This window comes from Pelobates fuscus, chromosome 5, assembly GCF_036172605.1.
Source record: "Pelobates fuscus isolate aPelFus1 chromosome 5, aPelFus1.pri, whole genome shotgun sequence".
Taxonomy (NCBI): Eukaryota; Metazoa; Chordata; class Amphibia; order Anura; family Pelobatidae; genus Pelobates; species Pelobates fuscus.
This window is the reverse complement of record NC_086321.1, coordinates 357,467,865-357,494,400: the sequence shown is the minus strand read 5'-3', so window position 1 is coordinate 357,494,400 and position 26,536 is coordinate 357,467,865. Positions and strand designations below refer to the sequence as shown.

At 40.5% G+C, this 26,536-nt stretch overlaps 2 protein-coding genes across 2 annotated transcripts in view; one reads left to right on the top strand and one right to left on the bottom strand.

Annotated features, from left to right (window-relative positions):
* Positions 1-16,452, top strand: part of TGM2 (transglutaminase 2) — a 43,636-nt gene extending 27,184 nt beyond the window's left edge. The window contains exons 7-13 of the mRNA XM_063455996.1: positions 842-977; positions 2,219-2,322; positions 3,441-3,680; positions 4,863-5,147; positions 10,582-10,742; positions 15,330-15,466; positions 15,738-16,452. Of these exons, the coding sequence (XP_063312066.1) occupies positions 842-977; positions 2,219-2,322; positions 3,441-3,680; positions 4,863-5,147; positions 10,582-10,742; positions 15,330-15,466; positions 15,738-15,894 (1,220 nt within the window). The 3' untranslated portion in view covers positions 15,895-16,452. The remainder of the gene's footprint in view (positions 1-841; positions 978-2,218; positions 2,323-3,440; positions 3,681-4,862; positions 5,148-10,581; positions 10,743-15,329; positions 15,467-15,737) is intronic.
* Positions 16,453-22,850: 6,398 nt separating this feature from the next.
* The window catches only part of RPRD1B (regulation of nuclear pre-mRNA domain containing 1B), a 41,263-nt gene continuing 37,577 nt past the window's right edge, over positions 22,851-26,536 (bottom strand). The window contains exon 7 of the mRNA XM_063455993.1: positions 22,851-24,769. Within this exon, the coding sequence (XP_063312063.1) occupies positions 24,620-24,769 (150 nt within the window). The 3' untranslated portion in view covers positions 22,851-24,619. The remainder of the gene's footprint in view (positions 24,770-26,536) is intronic.

The window sequence follows — 26,536 nt, the reverse complement described above, 5'->3', positions numbered from 1 at the left end:
ATAGAGTAATGGGTTTGGATTCTATTAAATCAACAATTTAATGAAGGGAGGTAAAACTCTGTAACAGTCTCTTATGATGGAACACTTCCAGGACCATTAGTAGATACCTAAATCTTACTTAAAGGGGAAGTTTCACTCTGAAAATAATAAAAAAAAACATTGAAAATAATCTGTAGCTTATGTTAACCTTTCTTCACACAATGCTCAGTTTTATTTTCTTTATTTTAAATGTATAATACAGATTTAAAGGGACACTCCAGATTCCTAAAGCAGTTTAGCTGGCTTAAATACTTTGTGAGAAGAGTGTGTCCAAGTAAGGCAGGAAGCTTTGACATTTCTGGTAAACGAGAGAAATAGAATATAAAGAATCCATGTGTCATCGTGGAAAAAGCTGCAGCCTAAAGGAGGAGCAGAGAGGGAGGAATGAATGTCTGTGTTTCATACTGTAAAGTACTTTATCGGAGACTAAAGAACTTCTCCTAAATTATTTTTTTTTTTTATGTATATAGACTTTTTGACACAAAAATATTTCCAATGGCAGTACCTCTAGAACAGGGGTAGGCAACCTTGAGCACTTCATCTCCGATAATGTTCTTATAGCCATAATGCTCATGCAGTGCTGAAGGTTGCCTACCCCTGCTCTAGAACAAACCAAAGATTAGAAGGGTCAAATCAAGCACCATTTAGTTGGGTTAACATCAATATCACTTGTTTATTTAAAAATGTTATTTTTGTTATTACCTAATTTTCCTTCTCAGTATGCCCTAGTCATCTTGTCTCCAATGTTCCAAAATCTCACTTAATATTCTCACAATTTTTGTTTTTCTTGTTTTTGACACAGTCCTACGGTGTCTTGGAATCCCTGCCCGTGTTATCACAAACTACCATTCTGCCCATGATACAAACAGCAACCTGTTGATCGAGCAGTACTTGGATCAGGAAGGGAATAAGCAGAAGAAACAAAAGGACATGATTTGGTGAGAAGACAATTAGGGGTCTCCTCCATCTATTATGACCTGCATACCACTGAACTAATAACACGGAACAAAGGATTTGGGAGTTAATATCTCTTTAATATACTGCACATCTAAGACTAGATTATAAAAAAGGCCAGTTCAGCAATGACAAATGTTGCAACAGGGTAAGTATGATGCAGATAATGGCTGGATTGACTAAAGGTGCTTCAGTTATCCAGAAGCTATATTCATTTTAAAACAGATTATTTTACATAAACAGGCTGTTCTGACTAGTGGAGTCTACTTATCACAGCACTATTCCACAAAGAATATATTTTGTATTCTGGGAGCAGAGAATTTACTTTCTGCACCTTAACACCAAGGTAGAGATCTCAAAACCATTGTTTACCCGTGGACCAGATGCTTTGAAGATACCCAACAATCTGGGACTCCTAAGGGCTATTTCTGTATACACCCTAACCTTGGTAAAGGCTGCAGTAGTAGCAGAATAAAAATAATACAACTGACACCTGTTACCCTAAACCCTAACTAAGCTACGGCTTGACCAGAAACACCATTGCAGTCATTGCAGATCAATTCATGAAAAAATTAACCTTCAGAGACATAAACTAGGGGTCTTCAGCCTAGCTGGCGTGATTGAATATGGGCATAACTATTTGTGCTTTTTTCCCCCATGGATTCTAGAATAGAATAAGCTATAAATGTCAAACAATCTGTTGTTCATAGCTGTGTTTGATTAAAAATAATTGGTTCTCAATCCTCTGGAGTTTGAGAATGTTCCTTTTACGTCTCTCCACCACTTGGTTTTGTTTGTTTGTTTGACTAGTCAATTAGTATGGAACTGGCAGTACCCTTCTCCTGTCACTGACACTCCCAAAACAAAGTAACCTCACCATCTCTTCGGGGTTCCAGGGGTTCAAAATAGCTTTCAGCACAACCATGTTATTATTAAACTATATCCCTACATGTAACTGCAAGTTCTTAGTTCTTCCTTAGTACTGTTTCAATAAAGTTATCTGTGAATATAGTAAATCACTGTAGATATCGTATATAAGCTTTGTTTTATTTTGTAGTGTATTATGTCCTGTAGTTCTCTGTGATTAGTGAAATTAACCCATTCATCTAATTACATTTTTGTTATAAATCCATGAGATGGGTATGGACATCTCCTCAAGTCTACATGCAATAAGAGTTTGTGTTTTTTTATTTGTTTTTCTCCCCCCACCCCTGTTGCATTGAAGGAATTTCCACTGCTGGGTAGAATCTTGGATGGCACGTCCAGATCTGGAAGGGGGTTACGATGGATGGCAGGTTGTTGATCCAACTCCACAGGAGAAGAGTGATGGTAGGCATGACGTGAAAAGCACATCTAACCTCAAAGGGACACTATAGTCACCAGAACAACTACAGCTTAATGTATTTGTTCTAGTGAGTAGAATAATTCCCTTCAGGCTTTTTTTTTTGCCGTAAACCCTTTTTAGAGAAACTCCACTTGCCACTACTCATATGACTGCTAGAGGAGCTTCCTGGGGCAGTGCTGCCTAGTGTGCAGTACTGCGATTCAGTGTCTCCACCCCCTGCATGGAGACACTGATCTTTCCTCATAGAGATACATTGATTCAATTCATCTCTATAAAGAGGTGCTGATTGGCCAGGGCTGTGTTTGACTTGTGCTGGCTCTGCCGCCTTGAAAGTCTCAGCCAATCCTATGGGGAAGCATTGTGATTAGTTCAGAACAGCACTTCTGATGATGTCAGTCAAGCAGGCAAATCAGGGGGAGAGCCAGCAGCTGCAGACTTGAACACAAGTAAGGTTTTACTATATTTAGGGAGTAAAGGGGGCAGGGTGGCTTGATGGTGGTTTTAACACTATGGGGCCATGAAGACATGTGTGTTTCTGACACTTTAGGGTTCCTTTAACTCATGCAGATCTTCACTGGATATCCAATAAATTACAAATTCTTACTTCTAAATACCCTAGAATAACAGCTGGACTGATTTCCAAAATCTTAAAAATTAATGGCGTTATTGCACATTTCTCCGTCTTATTTTTTTGTATGTCTCTTACTGAAGATGTATCTCCCAGCAACATGTCATATTCTTCTACCAATGAGGGCTTTTTGTTTATTGTGTTGACATTGCCCTTGTAATTTCCTTATAGTTTGTTGTTAATGAAATTTATGAATGAGAAAAATGTGTTTCACTAATTAATTTACTACTACTAACTGTAGTCAGTTGATGATATATGCTTTTTGTTTTTGTTCTCTTGATGACATTTTTTTTGTCTTGTATCTTACAGTTTTGACTAGATTTTTTATACTTCTGTAGTAGATCCTGTCGTATTGGGTGGTTAGGCTGACTGTCCATGTGCTGTAGAGTGTTGACCCATTCTCCTAGTCCTGCAACCTACTCTTGTAGACTGGTTGCTACCTACTCTGGTTGACTGGTTGCATTTCTCCTGCAGGTGTATACTGCTGTGGTCCAGCTCCTGTGATCGCCATTAAGGAGGGAGATCTGAATGTGAAGTATGATGTCCAGTTTATATTTGCAGAAGTCAATGCAGATGTCATTTATTTTGTGGAGCAGAAAGATGGCAGTGTTAAACAGACACGATACACTGACACAGTGGGCCAGTCTATTAGCACAAAGGCAGTGGGACGGGATAATCGAGAAGACATCACACACAATTACAAATACCCAGAAGGTAGGTCATCAAATTTTGGTGCACTGTGTTTTAAAACAGATAATAGTGGTTGCTGTTCTGTTTTCCAATGTATACACAATCACTAATGATTGTCACAAGAACCATTAACGCCGACTGGATTTACAACAATGAGGGTAGTCATAGACTATTTTCCTAGACATATATTAGCTTGGCTTGCTTGAATTAAATTAGCTTGAATGTTTTTCCACACTAGTGCAAATTTATCTTATCATAGCCATTCTCACAAAATTATATTAAATCCATTGTAAAGTGGTAGATAGGCCACCATCTCCAATCTCCAAGTGTCCTGGGTCAATCTTCGAGTAGCCTTGGAGTCTAGCGAAGAACCAGCAAAGAGGGTCCCATTTCTAGTGAACCAGGTTACATAGAAAAATAGAATGTGACGGCAGATAAGAACCATTCGGCCCATCTAGTCTGCCCAATTTTCTAAATACTTTCATTAGTCCCTAGCCTTATCTTATAGTTAGGATAGCTTTATGCCAATCCCAAGCATACTTAAACTCCGGGACTGTGTTAACCTCTACCACTTCAGCTGTAAGGCTATTCCATGCATCCACTACCCTCTCAGTAAAGTAATACTTCCTGATATTATTATTAAACCTTTGCCCCTCTAATTTAAGGCTATGTCCTCTTGTTGTGGTAGTTTTTCTTCTTTTAAATATAGTCTCCTCCTTTACTGTGTTGAATCCCTTTATGTATTTAAATGTTTCTATCATATCCCCCCTGTCTCGTCTTTCCTCCAAGCTATACATGTTAAGATCCTTTAACCTTTCCTGGTAAGTTTTATCCTGCAATCCATGAACCAGTTTAGTAGCCCTTCTCTGAACTATCTCTAAGGTATCAATATCCTTCTGGAAATAAGGTCTCTAGTACTGCGTACAATACTCCAAGTGAGGTCTCACCAGTGTTCTGTACAATGGCATGAGCACTTCCCTCTTTCTACTTTCTAATACCTCTCCCTATACAACCAAGCATTCTGCTAGCATTTCCTGCTGCTCTATTACATTGTCTGCCTACCTTTAAGTCATCAGAAATAATCACCCCTAAATCCTTTTCCTTAGGGTAGTAATTGGTTGTAATGGTTATGATGCTAGAAGAAACTCTTTAAAAGGTGGCCCCATCATCTGGCGTGTTCATCAGTCTCTGCATTTCTTGTCACAGGCTCTGAAGATGAAAGGCGAGTTTTTGAGAAAGCAAACAAACTCCATGGCTCGCAAAGAGAAGATGCCGTGCCAAACGACTTTGACGTAACAATTAAGATCAAAGTGTCTGAGGGCATGGACAAGGGCAAAGACTTTGATGTGAGAGCGCTGATCAACAATCACACAGATGTTGATAAGGATTGCCGGCTGACATTTTGTGCTCGAGTAGCCAGCTATACTGGAAAAATTGGCCCAGAGTGTGGAATGAAGGATCTGATGAACCTAAAGCTAGAGGCTCAGTCCGGTACGGAACATAATGTAACAAGGTTTTGTGACTGGGCTAGAGGCTAAAGTTGTTTAACCACAAATTCTGGAGATCTACATGAAAACTCACAGGGTTATTTACCAAACAGAGAATTGTTGGGAATTCATAGAAACATAAAATGTGACGGCAGATAAGAACCATTTGGCCAATCTAGTCTGCCCAATTTTCTAAATACTTTCATTAGTCCCTAGCCTTATCTTATAGTTAGGATAGCCTTATGCCTATCCCACGCATGCTTAAACTCCCTCACTGTGTTAACCTCTACCACTTCAGCTGGAAGGCTATTCCATGCATCCACTACTCTCTCAGTAAAGTAATACTTCCTGAAATAATTTTCCATTCAAAAGTGATTTCAACATTTTAGACATAATAGTCAAAGTGGAAGCATAGGTGACTTAGAGAATGTTTCCACTTCAGCTTTTTTTGCCTTCAATTTTAAATTCTATTAGGATTTTCTTTGAATTTCTGACAATTCGCACTTTAGTAAATAACACCGAAATAAAGGGGTCCATTGGCGCTGTGACAGGCTTAAGCAATGTAGGATCACATACTGTATCCCCATTCATTTTGCCTAAGTCAGGTGTTAAAACTAAAAATTAAATTTTGCGAGCATTGCAGTTGGTGTACAGTGAGTGTGTTGTATAAATTTGCTGCAGTACCCTTATAATGTTTAGGTGAGTTCAGCCCTCTTGGTTTCATATGTAGATCTGAAATTATGTCTGTTTTGGTGATCCCCAACCTCTTCTTGGTGGTGAATTCTGTTTCAAACTGTAAGGATTTGATGAAAACGGAGCCCATCAGCTGTACCTGCTAGATAGCCATTTAGAGTAATACCGGTTGGACAAAATGTGTTATTGATAGTAATTGTTAATTCCACATTGTCAATGTGCAGGAGGAGAAGGTCCATTTGGGTACTAGAAGAGCACCACTTTTTATCAGACCATATGCAAATGATTTGATATTAAATAAGGAAACAGTGCCAGGGCAGTCTGGACACCATAACCACCGCCATGTTGCATAGAGTGTCCCGTTAGAATTGTCTGCTTACCCAGCCAGTGAGTTTTATTAAACAGTAAGTTAAAATTGTGTTCAAAATAGACATAAAGAACTTCTAACTTGAACTTTTAATGGATTTTACAAAAAAAAATGTCACTGTTTTTAGTGATTCAGTTCCAGAATCCACAGAATCCTTGTAGTTTGAAGGGTCACTGGTCACCCAAGTAAGAAGTTTCCACAGATAAACATTATAGTCTCTGAGTAGAGGAGACTTATATAATATAGGTAAGGTCTCCTGAAGGCATGTGCTACCCCATTTGTTGCTGAACTACAACTCCCATAATTCTCTGTGAGCCATACACTGGCACAGATGTTTGGTAATTGTAGTACAAAAAAAGCCACAGTCTGACGTCTGTACTTGGATAACTGACCTGAACATTCTGTTGCTATGTCTCGGAATGTGATCAAAATAGAACAATTACCGGCTGGTAACGTCTGAATATCATATTTTAGTTTGTTCCTGCCTCCCGGTGGTTCTCATTTAGGGGTTAACAGTACATTTTCCTTATACCCACCTTTTGTATTTCTTCGACATTCTCTGCCTGTGTTGAGATAATTCCTTAGCCTTGCTGCTCAGCAATTAGATCCTTAAACCTAATATGGGCAAAGTCAAGTAAAGGAATGATTTAAACTCAATGTTCTTGATTGCAAACCAGAAACCAAATGCATATGTGACTTGAGTTTTAGACATATTTGCTTGAGTTACAATGTTAGTATTTCTACCACAGTCTGCTTGCAGTGTAGGTTTCTTCTTTAAACCACGGTGGTACTTTTCTAATTACATTACCATCTACAACACACAACGAGTGGAGGCACTGTCTACCATACACAATTTGCTACGTTAAAAGGTCATTCATTCTACAGGAGGCTTCCCCAATCTCCGGCCCTCCAGATGTTGCTGAACTACAACTCCCATGATTCTATGAATTAAATAGATAGGCTGAGAATCATGGGAGTTGTAGTTCAGCAACATCTGGAGGGCCGGATTTTGTGGAAGCCTGTTCTACAGGGTCTGCTATGTTACTGTGGATACATTGTTCGCCAAGCTAGTGAAGGCCCAGTCTGACGAGGCATTCGTATGTACTTACACAATGGATGGAGCAATTATAATCCTCTCTTCTCAGTTCAATAATTCTGTGGAGACAGAGAGTTACAAAAAAAATAGTGCAGATAGCTTTAAAAATAAATATGAAGAGACATGTGCAAGGTAACACTCACAAAGTTAGAGCCAATTGTGAACCTGGCTCTGGTATCAATGGCCTCAGGATCTTTCAAGTGTGATCCAAATCCCTCTGTGGATGGTCTGGATGTCCAGAAATACGTTTGCTCCGAATCATAGACTGCAATGGATCCAGATTGTTTAAAAGAAAAACTTATATTTATTGATACATAAAATGAAAATAAAAGTCTATAAAGTAAAATAAATAAATAGCCAAAACGCATTTCACCTCTGTGGCTTCCTCAGTTGGCTGTGTGCTGGTTATTACGTCCATATTCATCTTTAAATACTGTGTTTCGCAGTCTTTTTGCGGTGGAACGCACCCTGCGTTCCATTCCTTTGTTGGGAATTTAAATCACTTTAAAACACACCATAACAGCGATCCAAAAAATATGGTTTTTTGTGCTATTAAGTTGGTACAAAAAGATTGGAGAGGAGGAGATTTTAATAAAAAGATAGGAGAAGAAGAGATGAAGTGCATTTATAATTTTAGGACACTAATTCCACATGGTCTTAATCAGGATTTCGAGTTATGCCATTTTTTAGAGTCTTTTATAGATTTTTATAGGGACATATGTGTATTCATTTTGTAATAAGATGATTACATATTATATTATATATCTCTGCCTGTCACATTCACTTTTGTTTTAACTTTTTAAATAAGAGAGTGTCATATTATTTTAGTCTACACAAAATGTACACTGCCACTTTAAGAAAGTCAATAGAATGAAATTTGCATTGGCACTTTAAGAAATTCCCTGTTAATAAACATTTTGTGATTTTGTAATCTTATATATGTATCAATGATATAAGGAATTGATTATTTCTCTTGATGCATAAAAATATTTAACAGTTAATTATTTCTATTGATACAACATGGACATTTGTGGGTTAACCCACATAAACATCGTTAAAGAACATCACAGGGTTGCTGCTTCTTCAGTGGAACGCAATCTGCGTTCCACCTACGATCATAGAATGAATGTTACGTTTCTGGGAACCAAACACGCTAACAGGTCACAGAGAGGAAGGGTGCTATACCGGTCCTTAGAGTGGCCGGGCTAAGCACACTAAGAATGGTCAGGAGACAAGCCAAGTAAAGGGAGCCAGAAAACGGGAGAACGAGAAACAAGCCAAGGTCAAAGGAGAGGAGAAGACAGGATAATCGGAATAACGAGCAAAACAATCGGTAACCAGAGAGCAACACGAGAAAACTGCACTACAGGTATCACAAGACCACAACAGGGCACTGAGAGACAGGAAAGGTAAGTATAAATACCCTAGGTTTAATTCTGATTGGATAACTTCCAATCAGAATTAACAATCGCACGTGGGAGATATCTACGACTCCCACTGTGATTGTGGTACTGTTGCTTTAACGCCGGGTCACTCACGTGACCCCGGCGTTTGCATAAATTAACGACCTTCCTGCGTGCAGCGTTATACATGCTGCCGCTGGGAGGCATGGAGGATGCGAGCGGCGAGCGGCGGAGAGGAGACGCCGCTTGCCGACAGGTAGGAGGAGGAGAGACCCCTGACAATGAAAACAGGAAGTGAGCGCCGACGCCCCACGTGACCGGAACCCGGAAGTAATTGCCTACGAAGGAATGGAACGCAAGGTGCGTTCCACCGCAAAAAGACCGCGAAACACAGTATTTAAAGATGAATATGGACGTAATAACCAGCACACAGCCAACTGAGGAAGCCACAGAGGCGAAATGCGTTTTGGCTATTTATTTATTTTACTTTATAGACTTTTATTTTCATTTTATGTATCAATAAATATAAGTTTTACTTTTAAACAATCTGGATCCATTGCAGTCTATGAGTCGGAGCAAATGTATTTCTGGACATCCAGACCATCCACAGAGGGATTTGGATCACACTTGAAAGATCCTGAGGCCATTAATACCAGAGCCAGGTTCACAATTGGCTCTAACTTTGTGAGTGTTACCTTGCACATGTCACTTCATATTTATTTTTAAAGCTATCTGCACTATTTTTTGTACCTCTCTGTCTCCGCAGAATTATTGAACTGAGAAGAGAGGATTATAATTGCTCCATCCATTGTGTTTTTATTGTATGTATATTTCTGTGTTGGCATAGGGGATACCACACAGGTGTTTTTTGAGCAATTCTTTTCACTTGTCACAATTAGCTATACCACTTTTATTTGCTTTGTATATTCGTATGTACTTGAATGCACATCAGCAAATCTGGGAGTGATTTTGTGACGGGGTTAATATTTATACAGGCATTGTCCTGTAAAACTATAGTGCTAGTATAGTCTATGGGAGATTGTAGCAATATCAGACTTTTACGAAGGTCAAGCTGACTTTTTGTGTGTGATAAATCATCAAGCTCCATTGTTATGGTATTGGGAAATTTTCAGGTTAATAATTGCTATATGTGGCCAGTTCATGCCTGCTTCACTACACTACTGTATTGTATCATTAATACTGTGTGTTTAAGATAAGATTCTTTATCATTAAAAACATTCCACCACCAATAGCAGATATTACAAACACCCAAAAAGATGGCCATGCATTTCCTGACTTCCCACTGTTTTTCCTATAACGAATGTACAGGACAGCACGGTCTTTCCATTGTTATTACTCGCAATGAATAACGTGCGTAGGGCAGAGTTTCCACCTATTGTTTTTTCCCCCCAGCATGAATGTAACTGCATAGGGTGGTGGCGGTGTCTTCACAATGTGCCGTGTCCAATAATAAATTGTGACTGCGTGTGGTGGTGGTGGTGTCTTTACATATCAAATAATGAATGTACTGCATAGGGTAGTGATGTCTTCCCGTTACATTATTTCCTGTAATTAATATACTGGTTAATATAGTTCTGTGTTCACGTTGTGCTACATCCTATAATTAATGTAACTGTGTAGGGTGATGGTGGTGTCTACGCTTTGTCCTATATCCTGTAATGAATATATGGCGTAGGGTAGTGATATCTTCCCATTGTATATTATCCTGCAGTGAATGTACTGGTTAATATACCGCTGACTCAACGTTGTGCTGAAACCCATAATAAATGTATCGCATATGATGGTGAAGTCTTCCCATGGTTTTAATTTCCTGTAATGAATACCTTACCTACTAATTTCAATTTATGTATCTATGCAGAAAAGGAGGTTCCATTGCGGGTTCTGTATGAGAACTATGGGCCTGTCTTGACCGATGACAATCTGATCAAGCTTGTGGCTCTTCTCTATGATTCCTCATCAACGGACATTCTCCTGGCAATGAGGGACATTCATATCAAGAACCCAGACATCAAAGTGCGGGTAAGACCGTATCTCCAGAAGGATATTGATACTCTGGAGAGAGTTCAGAGAAGGGCTACTAAACTGGTTCATGGATTGCAGGATAAAACTTACCAGGAAAGGTTAAAGGATCTTAACATGTATAGCTTGGAGGAAAGACGAGACGGGGGGATATGATAGAAACATTTACACTAAACAAAATTATAAACGCAACACTTTTGTTTTTGCCCTCATTTTTCATGAGCTGAACTCAAAGATCTAAGACTTTTACTATGTACACAAAAGGCCTATTTCTCTCAAATATTGTTCACAAATCTGTGTTAGTGAGCATTTCTCCTTTGCCGAGATAATCCACCCACCTCACAGGTGTGGCATATGAAGAGGCTGATTAGACAGCATGATTATTGCAAAGGCGTGCCTTAGGCCGGCCACAATAAAAAGCCACTCTAAAATGTGCAGTTTTCCTGTATTGGGAGTCCTGGGGTTGGGGGTCCAAAAACCAGTCAGTATCTGGCTTGACCACCACAGCAATTTATCAAATTTTTGTATTGTATTCAATTCTTCAAGATAGCATTATGACTATGAAAAATACAACTATTTAGCCAAGTCATAGGGGGATCAGGCGACAGACAAATCTGTTTTTATAAGTGATGATCAATAATAGAAATGTGATAAAATAATTAAAATAGAAGTCTCACCTACTTGAACGACATCTGATCTTCGCATGGATCAAAGCAGAGTGTGCGTTTAAAATGCTTTTTATTCTTCAATAGAAAAAAAAAAAGTAAGTAGGGGACAATGTTCTTAATGAGGTCACTGAAGACTTGGAAGGCCACAGCTGCAAAGGGTTGGCTGTCAGAAGGAATATTCATTTTAATTACATTCTCTCCAGATCAACAGGCTGGCAGGAGAATTATGGGAATTGTCTAACAGAAGAAGGGCTAATAACAGACTTTGTAAGACAGTTACCTTGTGCAATCAACCAATTTGTCAAAAATACATTAATTTCCTTCGATGGAGGGTTCTATATACAGAGCTCGGGGACAGTAGATGCCCTCCCTAACCCCTGGTCTTCAAAAATGGGGAGCCATTGTCAAAGTAAATAATTAAATAAGTGGTATTCTTAATTTCTCAACTCTACTAAAATTGGTGATTGGAGTTGGGTGCGGCCAGTCCCTAGATCCATCTTCTCTCTAATAATAAATATACTAAAATATGTCTAAAAAGGATTGCTCCCATGGTAGACGAGTACCTGTATCCTTTCTAGTTCAACCCTATCTCAGATACAATCAATTTACTTTATTTTTTTTTTATTATTTATGTTTTATGCAGAGTTTCCAGTTGCATGAGAGTTCAATTTAGCCATGAGCATATAGATGCCTTGGGAAGTAGATACTGGGAAAAGGTGGGCTAGATATATTTAAATTTCTATATATTGTATGTAGAATAGCTGGAGAATACAGTAAGGTTGTGTATCAGGTGTGTGTAGGTTTTAGAGTACAGCCAGATGGAAGTCAATCTCTTAGAGGAGTGGTATCACGTAGCTGGAAATGGTATAGGAAATATTGAGTAAGCATTGAGGGGGAAAAGGAGAGCCAGTTTATTATTTTAGGCAGACAATCAGATAGCTCACGTCAATACTCGAGTCCCTCTGTGGACCCAAATTTCCGACTTGCTCTTTACATCACGTACTGGAGTCTGATGGAGCCATGTGCACTGTGTATTTAACCCAAACAGGACCGATCTGTCTGATATAATGTGCTATAGGGGACCTGACCATACATCTCCATATCTACATCTGATTGATGTACCTGCTGTCAGGGGCGGACTGACCAGTCGGGCACTTCGGACATGGTCCGAGGGCCCGGCTGGGAGGGGGGCCCGCCGCCAGAGCCGCCATCAGGGGGCCCGGCGGCAGGGCCGGATTGCCCCACCGCGGCCTCGGCATCTGTGCATGTAAGTGCCACCGGGTGGCCGGTCCGGTGGCACACTGAAGGGGCCGGCCGCGGTACATGCTGGAGCCGCCGGGCCGGGTGGCAGCCTCGCCGGTCCGGCGGCACTCCTGTCAGGCTGTCAGTAACGCTGAGGACGGAAGGAGGGGAGGAGCATGTCTCTCTCACATGCTCCTTTGCGGTTCCCACATCCTGTGCTGGGAATTGTGGGAACCGCAAACGAGCATGTGAGAGAGACATGCTCCTCCCCTCCTTCCGTCTTCAGCGTTACTGACAGCCTGACAGGAGTGCCGCCGGACCGGCGAGGCTGCCACCCGGCCCGGCGGCTCCAGCATGTACCCGGCCCCTTCAGTCTTCTCTTGGTAAATGGGAGGGGGAAAAATAAAACAGAGAGGGGGGAAAGATAGAGGCAGGGGAAGAAACAGACAGTGGGAAAATAGAGAGACAGGGGGAGGGGGAAAAATAAAACAGAGAGGGGGGAAAGATAGAGGCAGGGGAAGAAACAGACAGTGGGAAAATAGAGAGACAGGGGGAGGGGGAAGGAAAGAGACAGAGGGGGGGGAGAGAGTGACACAGGGAAAGGAGGGAGAAATAGACAGGGGGGGAGAGTGAGACACGGGGAGAAAGAAGGGCAATAGAGAGATGGTGGAGGGGGGAGAAAGAGACAGAGGGGAAGAGAGATGTGGGGTAGGGAGAGACACAGGGAAAGGGGGGAGAAAGAGACAGAGGGGACAGAGATGTGGGGTAGAGAGAGAGACACAGGGAAAGGGGGAAGAAAGAGACAGGAGACGAGAGATGTGGGGTAGAGAGAGACACAGGGAAAGGGGGGAGAAAAAGACAGGGGATGAGCGATGTGGGGTAGAGAGAGACACAGGGAAAGGGGGGAGAAAGAGACAGAGGGGAAGAGATATGTGGGGTAGAGAGAGACACAGGGAAAGGGGGAGAAAGAGACAGGGGACGAGAGATGTGGGGTAGAGAGAGACACAGGGAAAGGGGGGAGAAAGAGACAGGGGATGAGAGATGTGGGGTAGAGAGAGACACAGGGAAAGGGGGGAGAAAGAGACAGAGGGGACGAGAGACACAGGGAGAAAGAAGAGAGACCCACAAGGGGAGGGGGAGAAAGAGGCAGAGGGGGAAGAGAGACTGGGAAGGAGAGGGGAGACATGGACACAGAGGGGCAGACGTTCCGCTATTACATCAGTTTCTGAAGCCCTCTCCCACCAGCTGCCTGTGATACTCCTAACAAAGGCTGTATTATTTCATTGCCGTTTTTAACAGAGGAATATTAGACTATCCGTATAGTTTCTATTTAAAGTCCCATTATATAATTATATTAACATCGGTCTTACTTTGCAAGCACCATAACCACTACAGAACATAGCAGTGGTTCTGGAGCTAGGAAACTGTTGCCACAGACTTTCATTCGAAAGCCTCACTTTTTTTTTCAATATTCTTTTTATTCTGTAGTGTAGAGACTACACCCCATTAGCAGTGATCTAATTTGGGGAATTATTGCAAAAAACACTAAGCTGTACTTGTACAGTGCCTTATGATTATCTGGATAGAATGGTTCAAAATTGAGTCCCCATGTCATCTCGCTGGGACCAGAATGGGTGGCACAGGCACATTATCAAGGTTACTGTCCTCAATATATGTACTCTTCTGCATTGTCACTGCCTTCATAAGGGTAATGGAGACCTGATTCACATTGGAAAGAGTCAAGTGAAGGTGTTTGGCAGAATTAATTTTTTTATATAGTACACTACACTGGAAAACTATGTCACCAAGCTAACGTAATCCCTTTCAAACTATTACTTCCAAGGCCCGTATTTCTAAGAAATCAAATCTGGAGAACAGTTCTAAAACAAAGATGAATGACCATAGAACTTTTATTGTGCTATAATTTGTTCTATGTGAGCTTGCTGTCCTTGTATGATCCATAATTTACTGAACCAGTTCTTTAGTATAACATAATTTATCTACGTATGTTACCAAACTATGGACTCTATTTAATATTGTTGGATAAGCTTTTAAAAAAAATGATTTAATATTGTGAAAAATATTTAAAACTTTTGTAGAATTTGTATTTATTTTGTACATGTTTGATAATTTCAAAAATATAATTGTAAAAGTTTATCCAATTATTAAATTTATTTTGAAAAGCGTATCCAGGGACATTAAATCAAGGCCTGTATTAAAATGTTAACTTTCACTTATGGTATAATTTGCTAATCAATGTAAAGCACTCTGGCTAAGAGTTTTATATAAGTTTTGTTTAGATGAAAATAAATAAAAACAATAGATTGCTTTTTTTGGTTTTTATAGTTGAGGTCGATAGTTGGAAAGTGATGGCACAAAATCAGCCAGCACTGTACACATAAGTCACACATGGCTAGCCGTACTATAGAAAACTATGCATCTGTTGAATTTGCCAATAACACAGAATACAACGGCTAGAGAAATTCCCTGGAGCTCCCTCTGGTGCACCTCATAGCTTTATAGCATTAAGATTTTTTTGGTGGTCTAAAAATCTAGTTACAGAATGATTTAAGACCAGGATAGTATTATTCATCATTTGCAAATTAGTAATATGGTGTCCACCTGTAAAAAGGGTGAATGCTTTTAACGAACACCTTGCCTCCTCATATCTGTGTAGGTTCTTGGAGAGCCAATGCAGAAAAGGAAGTTGGTGGCTGACATCACTTTAAAGAATCCACTATCTGAGCCTCTGAATGACTGTTGTTTCACTGTGGAAGGTGCTGGACTGACGGAGGGACTCATTGAGAAGAAACTGTAAGTGATCATCTGCTTGTTCAGAAATATACTGCCCTCTGCAAACACACAATAGAGTCATATAATTATACATGAATTGCTGCTATAGCATAGAAATATAAGCACCCATCAGTATGTGGCAGAGTAATGCAATAGTTATAGTCAAGTGATTTGCATTGTGTTGAACTTCTACGCTCAGCCACCTAGGAACAGACTGATGGTGATGCCAGCTATTGCCAATGTCACCAGGAGGTTGTGGTACGACTAGTGAGTGACCTCTTTCTTTCCTTAGTGATTACACCGTGGAGCCCGGACAAGAAGCCAAAGTCAGGGTGGACCTCTATCCCCAGCAATCTGGACTGCGGAAGCTTGTGGTGGATTTTGAAAGCGACCACCTGAAAGCAGTGAAAGGTCACAGAAATGTCATAATCGCACCCCAACCCAAGTGAGAAGAAAAGCTATATCATGGGTGGGAGCACTTTACTCCAGACTACCAGGTTACCCAGCTGTCCTATAATGTGAGCATTTTGTAAGCCTTTCTATATATATTTACTATTATAATCAACTGTCTTTATTCCCCGAAGTCTGTACTGTATACACTGTAAATAAACTATGTGACTGACTGCCTGGCACGATGACCGGGTACCTCCGTCAATCGAAGCTCCTAGTGCTCACCAAGGGCTCCAAGCACTCCACCAGATACCATAAGCACTGTAGACTCCATGAACCGCCGCAGCTTGGTTGGGGTCTCGTCGTCCTCCACCCACCCTGGACCCAAGACCAGAATCCAGCTCCCAGTGGGCAGACCTCTCCTACTCCAGAGAGCGTAGCAGGAACAGCTCTTAGAATAGCTAGTGATTATACTCAGGGGAGGATAGTGATTATAGCAATCCCCAGAGTGTAGTTCTCCAGTTCATTTGAACTCCAGATTTCAACGTAGGGAGTGCACGCCTGTTACCGTGTAAATAATGTTTTGTATCCATGCATTAAAAAGCCTTTCTATGAAATATGAAGTCTCTCTGCACATTGTCAGCGTGTTGTTTTTTTTTGTTTCCTTTTGGCCAACTTTTGACCTCATCCAGCCCCAACTCCCAAATTGTGTTACCTGCCAGACCCGTGATCTCCTGTTTGTTGCCATCTGCTTTTCCTGGACGAGGTGCTGTAACAGGAGCCAGGCTGGGATCCATCCCATCTGGACTTGCTTTAAGACAAAGTAGTAGGATATTTGTGCTATTATGAAACACACGTGTCTTGGACGTTCTGAAGCGGCATGAATCCGTCATGGTTCAAACTAACTTCACACTCTCAGCTCCCTACACGTCTATATCTGAATAGACGCTGGTCTGTCTCTAGACTCAGTAGAGCTTACATAGTAAGTATTGCTAAGGAGTTATTCAATACGAAATTTTAAAATGGTCGAAATGGCCAAACCCGAAAACTTCTCCTATTGAGCTATGCTTCCAGTTTAGCTACTTTGGAATTCACTCTATATGCTAACTTTAGTGAATAACCAAAATCAGATTAAAAACATTCAACAGATTAATGTTATTTTCATCTCTCAATTCTATAGTTTATAGTGGTTTCCAGAGAAAAAGGCACTGGTGCAGCTCACTCAAAATCAGATCTGCTAAACCGGATTAAGAAGAAAATAAAATCAAAACAAGTTATGAGGTTTTAAAACACTACATGATAATTCGTCGATTTCGCTTTAAACAGTTCACACATACTGCAAACACACTTTGTAAGCTGGTACAATGTCAGATTCCATATATTTCTGTATAAACCCCTACTGTGGCAGCGAGGGCAAGAACATTGCAAAGTAAAATGTGAAGTTTGGTCCAAAAAGAACATACTCCCAGGACAATCCATTAAATTTAGAATTGTCAGGAATTAAAAAATTTGAATTCCAAATTGAAGCCAAAAGAGCCAAACTGGATGCATAGACGAATTAAGAAATGTTCCAGATCAGCTATTTTGGTCTTAAATCCGAAAATCATGACCATATTCACTTTAGTGTATAAAATCTATTGCATATCTACACTCCACTACAGAATTATACCTATCCTATTAATAAATCTGGCATTGATTCATTACCACCCTGAATCAGTGATTACCTTATTAAAGGGACACTATAGTCACCTGAACAACTTTAGCTTAATGAAGCAGTTTTGGTGTATAGAACATACCCCTGCAGCCTCACTGCTCAATCCTCTGCCATTTAGGAGTTAAATCCCTTTGTTTATGAACCCTAGTCACACCTCCCTGCATGTGACTTGCACAGCCTTCCATAAACACTTCCTGTAAAGATAGCCCTATTTAGGCTTTCTTTATTGCAAGTTCTGTTTAATTAAGATTTTCTTATCCCCTGCTATGTTAATAGCTTGCTAGACCCTGCAAGAGCCTCCTGTATGTGATTAAAGTTCAATTTAGAGATTGAGATACAATTATTTAAGGTAAATTACATCTGTTTGAAAGTGAAACCAGTTTTTTTTTCATGCAGGCTCTGTCAATCATAGCCAGGGGAGGTGTGGCTAGGGCTGCATAAACCGAAACAAAGTGATTTAACTCCTAAATGACAGTGAATTGAACAGTGAAATTGCAGGGGGATGATCTATACACTAAAACTGCTTTATTAAGCTAAAGTAATTTAGGTGACTATAGTGTTCCTTTAAATGAGAGCTTTCATTGCCTTCGTTTCAGGATTACTTTCTCCCTAAAAAGTCTATCCTAAAAAATGGGGGTTAACCCCAACTGAATAGGATAAGGTTAGAAGACTTTGATGACAGCTTAGAAAAACAAAAATCAATAAAAAAAAATTAAAATGTAAACTAAATGTAATCAAAGTATATCACTACAGTATTGGAGGATGAATGAATTATTATACTATAATTATTTGTGCCAACCAACAAACATTAAAGAATATTTTTTTATACGGTGCTTTTTGTCCCCCAATACTGCAGTGTATGTTCTTTGATTACATTTCTTTTAGCCTACAATTTTAAAGCTTATTTTAAATCCTTATCTAAGTCGCCTATCCTCCATTAAAGGGACACTCCACAGCCCAAATACAAGTTTTAAAAAAATTAATAATTTAGTGGATATAACTCAAATGAAAACATGCATGCATTTTTATTGGAGGTGTGTAGACTTTCTGTGCCTGTCCAATCACATACTTCCCAATGCAGCTCAATGAGAAGTCTTTGCAAGGAAGGTGCTCTGAGCAAGTGCTGCCACTGGAGTTAAGCTCCACTGAGCTAACCAAACCAGGAAGTAACAGGACTGTCTTCACAGCCAAAGGCGTAACAAGACTAATGTCTGTTAAAATCTGTACTTTTGGTGAAATGGGACCACACACGCAAAAAAAAAAAAAAGGCTTGCACAAAGCACATCAGCATGATAAAGTGCTTTAAGTGTTGGGATTCTTCCTTTATCCTATGAGATGACTGTGTACTATATACATACGGATTATTTTCTGCACATCAATTATATACCCCCATTAAACTCAAGGTCACAGCTTTAGTGTAGTGGAAGTGATATGTATTTAAACTTTAAATACCAGCAGAGATGTTACCACAGCAACTACGACAGTGTAGATGTTCCATAACACTTGGAATTAGCTGTCCATATTTGGCATGGAATTAAAAAGGCGAAATAAAATTCTTAATATGTAGGGGATGGGCAGATCAGACTGATCACTTGGTCCTTCGGTCAGGTTTTGCACCGTTTTTCTCTGAAAGTCAGTTCAATAAACCCACACAGCTGTCAGTCTGCTTCCATCTGTGCTAATCCCCCCCCTATTCACACTTCTCATTTTCTCTGCATTAAAATCCTAGCCATTTATCTAGTAATGTCATTCATAGCCGTACAGCATGCAATGCAGTCTCTGTATACAATTCCTCAATTTGTTCTGCAGCTTTCTCCTCTATTGATGCAGTGATCCCTCTCCCGCACCTCAATGCCTGACCGTAGCACAGAATATCTGTCAAATGTTGATCGGGCTATGTCTGCCTATAAATAGCTTGCAGTATTCTATGTCCAATGCCATTAACAACTCTGTGTTGACTGCCAACACTTTTGCTAATCCTGTAAGAACAAACTGCTAACCTGTGCCATCTGTAAAACACTATAAACCAGGGGTAGGCAACCTTCGGCACGCCAGATTTTGTCGGCTACATCTCCCATGATGCATTGCCAGCGTTATGGCTGTTCGAGAATTATGGGAGATGTAGTGCAAAACATCTAGAGTACCGAACGTTGCCAATACTGCTAGTAAAGAACCTTTGCCTGCAAGACATATCCTTTATGTTTAGTAGTAGCCAGGCTCTGCCTAAATTAACACTGTAGGCACTCAGTACAATTAATTTCATTGAAGTAGTCTGGGTGCACTGTCCCTATCCCTCTAGTGGCTGTCTACCAGATAGTCACTAGAGGCACTTCCATGGAGTTTCACAGTTTGTCTCCATGAAACGATGCCGGACAGACTCACACTCTACACAAGGATGTCCAGCATCAGAGAAAACCCCACAGGACAGCATCGAAGCAATTCCAAGTGTTTTAAGCATGCAGCACTTGCCGCGCATTTCCCTTAGGTGACCATCGGATGACAGCAAAAGAGGTGGACAGCGGAACTCGACCCAGAGTGAGAGACCTGTATTGACTCTCTAGCACTACTGTAACATCCACCTTTGTCGTCTGTCCAACTCCTCACGCCGGCAATCTTCCCCCTTGATGTAAGCCAACACATTGGTGTCAGAGTGGAATGACATAAATGTACAATAGCAAGCGTAAAGAAATAATCACAGCAACTACAGCACGCACACAAGTCTAGGAGCTTTCTCCAGTTTTCAATTGATGGCATAGCGATCTCTGTGGACAATTAATTTGGTGGTGAGGAAGGACAATACTTCCAACCAATGTTTTCTTCTTTCAACATTTGCTTGCATTGACTTATTCCCTTTTATAATAGCCCAGGCAAGTCCACATTAACTGCATAAGGTATAATAGCTTTTTCGTTGTCATCACAATCTAGTCCCTAAATACCTTACGCCAAGCTAGCCTGGAATTTCCTGCTTATTTAACATTGGCGGCTGTTTCCAAGTAAGTAAAACCGGCCATTCTGGAAAAGAATCCTTAAAGCACAGGTTATGCCGGCATAGATAATTTGACTTTAAAGAATTAACAGTTCTCCATTAACCCATCAAGGGAATGTAACAGCTTGGTTGTTCCTGGATGGAGTTAAATCGAAAAGGGGGCCTGAAATACATAATGTGGATTTTGACATTTTTAAACTACGGAGCACTTAAAGCACTGGAAGTAAGACAAATTGGGCCTATGCCTGGAAAACCTCAATTTTATTTATTTTTTATAGCCTAACTGGGGGAGTTTTATGAATCAGAACACGAAGGAATACTGAAAGATACGGGCAGGAGTTCGAGGACAACGTGCTGTGAATAATGCCCATCTTTGCTACACGGAGGTTGAAAGCAGTTTAATTCATCTGGCTCAGCAGAAACTAATTGTTAGAGAGTACTAATGGATCTTTATCCTAAACACATTGCAGCTCTTTCCTGTATACACAACCTGCTCACCTACCATATTTTGAAAGTTGTTTTTATACTTGCGCCGGGAGAGTGAGTTTAGGCTATTTGGATCTCACTGCTACATCTGGATAGAAAACAGGATAAGGGATCAGACAGAGGGTAGGTGCATACATAATTAGGCTTCCACTGTCTACGGCAGTTAAATGCAGACGTGACAAAAACAAATTAAAGTGGATATGATTTTTTTTATTGTAAAATGTATGGGTAAGAAGAAGATATGTTAAAGTAGATTTCTGTAAACCCTCCCATCCACACAAAACTCGGTGTGTGTGTGTGTGTGTGTGTTTAGTCCCAATATGTAATGTCCCAGTATAGTTTGCAGTATGCTCCAGCATGCTTTCATGGCAGTCCCTTTAAACATTAGTGCACGAGGTAGGTATGTGCACAGTCATATACTGTGCAATTTAATGTTGTGGTCCCAGTACGAATAAGTATGGATGCTCCCAAATATTAATCCTTCATGACCTACCTAAAGGCTTCTACCCTTCAGCTCTCCTACTGTGTTAACTAAAAGAATGGGTATGTCGCTCCCAGTACACTATTCTGATACAATTAAAAATGCCAATCCAAGCACCATAACCACATGTCCTCTTGACATACACCCATACACTGTGCATGTAGCTTCTGAATATGTTACTTGTGGTTGAAGGAATTTGCCAATACAGCAACAGCTAGAAGTCCACCACATCTCATTTATAGCAGAAGGGAAGCCCCGCTACTTTAACAGGGTCTCAAATTTCCACAAGATGGCCTGTAAATGCACCCATGCATAGCGTGATGAAGGGAACATTCATGAAAAAGCATGAATAAAAGATATTTGGTTTGGAATGCAGACCACGGTTTGGCTGCTATCGCTCCTAAAAACAAAACCAGGAATAAAAAAAAAAAATTAAGATTGCAGACGCTCTATTACATATCCCACAAGACCGCAGTGAGTAGGTGGATCTGACACTCGTTTAGTGTAAAGTTAAAAAGTTCAGCTACTTCCTAGTTCCAGGATAGGTGCCTCCAAACAGGACCAAGTGACCTTTAGAATCTGCTCTTTAAAACAGAGCTTGGAGTAACAATTGTTGAGTGTAAGTGAACCCCACATGGTGATTAAGTCAGCAGTGTTCGAGTTTCTCATTGTAGGGGATTGGTTAATGTTTGCTAGCGACCTGCAAGTTTGATTAAGGAAAGGTTTGTCTTCTCCCTGCAGATGCTCTTCTATAATCTGGTCTTTGTGTAAGTTCTGGAATGTGTTTACCTTCTGCATTATTACAAAACCTTGCTAAAAATCAAGCTGCACACAAACAGGCATACACTCAGTTAAAACGAAGAGAAAAATTCAAAATATTCAACATTTGTATAAACAGTTTAAAAAACACAAAATCCGACCATCAGTCTTACTCTTTTCATAGTAAAACATATTAACTTCAACTCCCGTGTATAATGATTGGAGAAGGATTTCAGATTAGTTATTTGTTTGTAAGACCGTCCGATTACCTACGTGCTGTAAGGAGCTATATGGACAGTGATGATTTCTATAGGAAATCCACGGGGACATTAACCACTTTTCCACAGACCAACATATAAATGCTGTATCCTGCAGGTAATAGACATATTTTAGGTTATGGGTGACAAAGGGTTAAAAGGACACTCCAAGCACCAACATCATTTTCATGCATTTAATAGGTTTTGGCCTCATGAAAAAGCTGTATTTATTGCATGTGCAAACCTTTAGTTATGCACAAATAAATACATTTATAAAAGGTTGTGTAGAATGCTGCACCGTACGTTTTTTTTTAAAAAGTAATTAACCCCTTAAGGACACATGACGGAAATATTCCATCATGATTCCCTTTTATTCCAGAAGTTGTGTCCTTAAGGGGTTCAGGGAAGAAGACTTGATGGGGAAATGTATAGACGGTTAATTACCCTACTGTATGCAAATGACCCTATGTGAGTATAAAATACCTCTGCACAGCTGCAATAAAGTCAGTTCTTGTCCCAGGTACTATGTGTTGTACTGAGCTCTGCTACAATCACATTCAGTGATCTGAAGTGGTCATGGTGCCTGTAGTCAGTGTATTGTTTTGAAATGCTGCACGTACGAAGATTAACACCTCTGCAGCTAGATTTGTAAGTCCACCCCTGTCAGATATTTGACTAATAATGCTGGGCAAAATTGCAGTCTGTTACCAGCATAGCGGCAGCAAACAGCCCGTGGCCCCTATACCCCATTCAGTCCGCGCTCCCTGATCCCCTCCCCTTGCAGCGAGGGGGAGGAACATCAACAGATGAAGATCAGGTGGATGCTAGAACGTGACCTTATTGCTGGATCGAGGGGAGTTTTAGTGTTTTTTTTTTTCAGTGGAGGGTGGCGCAGGCTAGGAAGGGTTACTCCAATGCACAGCACTGTTGGTTTCCGGTTGGCGTAATCTTTGAATAAGGCCAAAACTATCAAATGCGTTAAAGTTGTACTGGTGCCTGGAGCGTCCCTTTAATCGAATATATACCATTCCACTAATCAACACAGCATCAAAAACACACTGTATTATTTCTGCTCAATGGTGAAACAGATTAACGTGTTAACATTTTCAAATACTGTCTTAAAAACACATTCCCAGCATGTATCTGGCCAATTCCTAGTATATTTTTCAATCATTTTTAATAAACTCTTACTATTTTCTAATTAATACCATTTCATCTTTCTAGGCGAGTTCGTATTTCAATCTCTTTTTATGTTAAACTCAGGTGGTAAATTATCTAATTTAGTTTTCGGTTTTTTTTTTTATTCTCACTAATTAAGTCCTTCGTTAAGGGGCCAAAAATATATTGGTAAAGGTGATTCAAGGGATCGGCTTGCTTCATACAAAAGGAGTATAGAATAGACAAAAAGGAACACTCTCACAGAGATTGTAAACTAAGCATCGATATTCCCATAATTCTTTGTCTGGCACCAAACTAAACCGGGACGCCGAAGTACTTTCTAAAGCACAACTTTCTCTTATTATTGTCTCTAATGTAAACTTTGGTTCTAGATCACCCCTATAGGTGCACTTTTAAATCCAAAAAGAGTGATCAGAAAGTTGTAACTGTTTTTTTTTTTTGGTTTTTAAATAGACACAACTTCACTATTGTTCTTAAATTGCACACATTATATTGTGTATTTTGTATCATTTCTGCATCATCTCTTCTAAAGAACAGAAAAAGGCTATTCAAAGCGGCCAGAAAGCGGATACAGAAACATAATCTGAGTGCACTCCATAAACAAGTCTCTAAAAAAATAAAATGAGGAAAAAAAAAAAAAAAAAGCAAAAAACATTGGGATCAACATAGATGGTGGTAGCCTAGCAAGGCTGTAGTCATAACGGGTTGAAGACTTTTTCCACTACATGGAAGAGAAAGGGACAAAAGGTGACAGCAGTTGCTACTCCGCTAAGATGGTTTAGGAGCAGGACCACGCAAATCACATAGCAGGATAGGCTTCCAGTCTCTTTGAGCTCTCCTCCATGCCCTCTACGATGCTGGTGTTTACTGAACATGTGGGGGAGAGCAAGGAAAGGCCCAGGTGGGAAGACGGGGATTGATCTTAGTCAGTAGAGAACAGGTCTCCCGCTGAAGGAAGTGGCGCCAGCCCCCCTGTGACATTGGGAAGTAGCGAAAGGTCCGGAAGGCTCTGTATGTGGGATTTCAGCTCTTTTCGGACTTGCGTTACACGTGCAAGCTTCTGTTTGTATTCCTGCAGGAATGAGGAAAAAGAGAGAAAAAAAAAAAGTGGAACATAATTAATAGCTCTGCAATTTTACATTACATTTCTGTTTGATTGGTCTTCAATGCAAAGCAATCCTTAAATAGGAAATGCCACCAGATATCACTGCATGAGCCAAAATAGTTAAAAGTACACTATAGTCACCCGAACAACTACAGCTTAATGTCTGTAGCCTGTCTATGCAGGCATTTTCATGTAAGCACTGCCTTTCCAGAGAAAAAGCAGGGTTCACATTGTTGCCTAGAAACACCTCTAGTGGCATTCACTCAGATTGCCACTAGAGGTGCTTCCTGGGTCAGTGCTGCACTGCACTAATGTCCAATGTCTCCATGCTCGGTTATACAACAATTCCTATAAATTCTATAGTTGTAGTCTTAGAGGTGGTGAAAAGTCGTGGACAGACACCCCCATCATATATCCAGATACCACTGAGAAATCTTGCGAATGAACTCATCCAAAAGTCTTACAAATGGAATTTATTCCTCATCACTTCCCAACACCTTTCACCTCTTCTGGAGTAGAAAAAGCCAAAATAATTATCTTGAATGAACATCTGGGATTTCAATACATTTCATAATCAACCCCCATTAATTTGGATTCAGGAAATGACTAGTTTTCCTATTAAAACCAACCTTGTGCAGTCCTGGGAGCGCAGGAAAGGTCAGATTCCTGAAATATTAAACTTGGTCAGAATGTAGACTCCCAGGTCACAAACAACTTGTTTTTTTCAGCATTGGATACATAAAAGGATTCATTAAATGAGACCTAAAAACTGTGCTATTTACTTAAATATTACACTCTGCATCTAAGAGGGCTGTGTGCAAATCAGTATACAACCAACAGTGCTGTCAGATAGAAATATAAACTGAACTTGGAGTAAGAAAATGTACTCAATGGGGAGTTTAGGATATGGTGTACTGAGTTGCATTTAACCCCTTAAGGACCAAACTTCTGGAATAAAAGGGAATCATGACATGTCAGACATGTCATGTGTCCTTAAGGGGTTAAACAGGGGGCGATTGGATAGGGGGTAGTTTCAATGTTTGATGGCATGATATGACTGGATAGCTGTAGGAAGAAGCTAGATTGGGTGGAGTTGGTTTATTCACAATTTGGTTGGGCTGAATTGACCATAGTGTTGCAAAACTTGAGCCAAAAAAGCAGATCTGGAAAATTATTCCTGATTGGAGTTACCTGGATGTGCAATTTGACACCTGTGTGGCTTAATGTCCGATCACATGATCCCCGTAACATGTTTTGCCACCAGGCTACTCCGTTCTACTGGGCTCAGAGCAAACAGAACATTCCCTGCTGTTACCATAGACAACTTATGAGACCTTCAGGGATTCATCCATGGTATCAGCCACATAAAAAATGTAGAACAGTACCTGTTGGGTCCCCACGCTTCCCCCAACTTATACCTCGTTCTCCCACGTTGCATCTCCCTCTCTCCTCGCAGAGATGCCGATCTGGCCCACGTTTCTGAAGGGATTTGGGCGGACCAATTTGATGCCTCACAGCCTGCGAACGGGCAGGGAAGGGCTTCCCTGCAGTTCGGTCTGGTAGGTGGGCTATGTTTCTGCAGGATCCAGCCTTCTTAGGCGCACGTGCTGGAAGGCACTCTCTTAAAGGGGCAGAGGGTGGTACATAAAGTAGGGTGCGTCAGGAACCCAGGCATGACGTGCGGGGGTGTATCCCTACTCACATATATAAAAGTTTGTCTCCTATCCCTCTTAG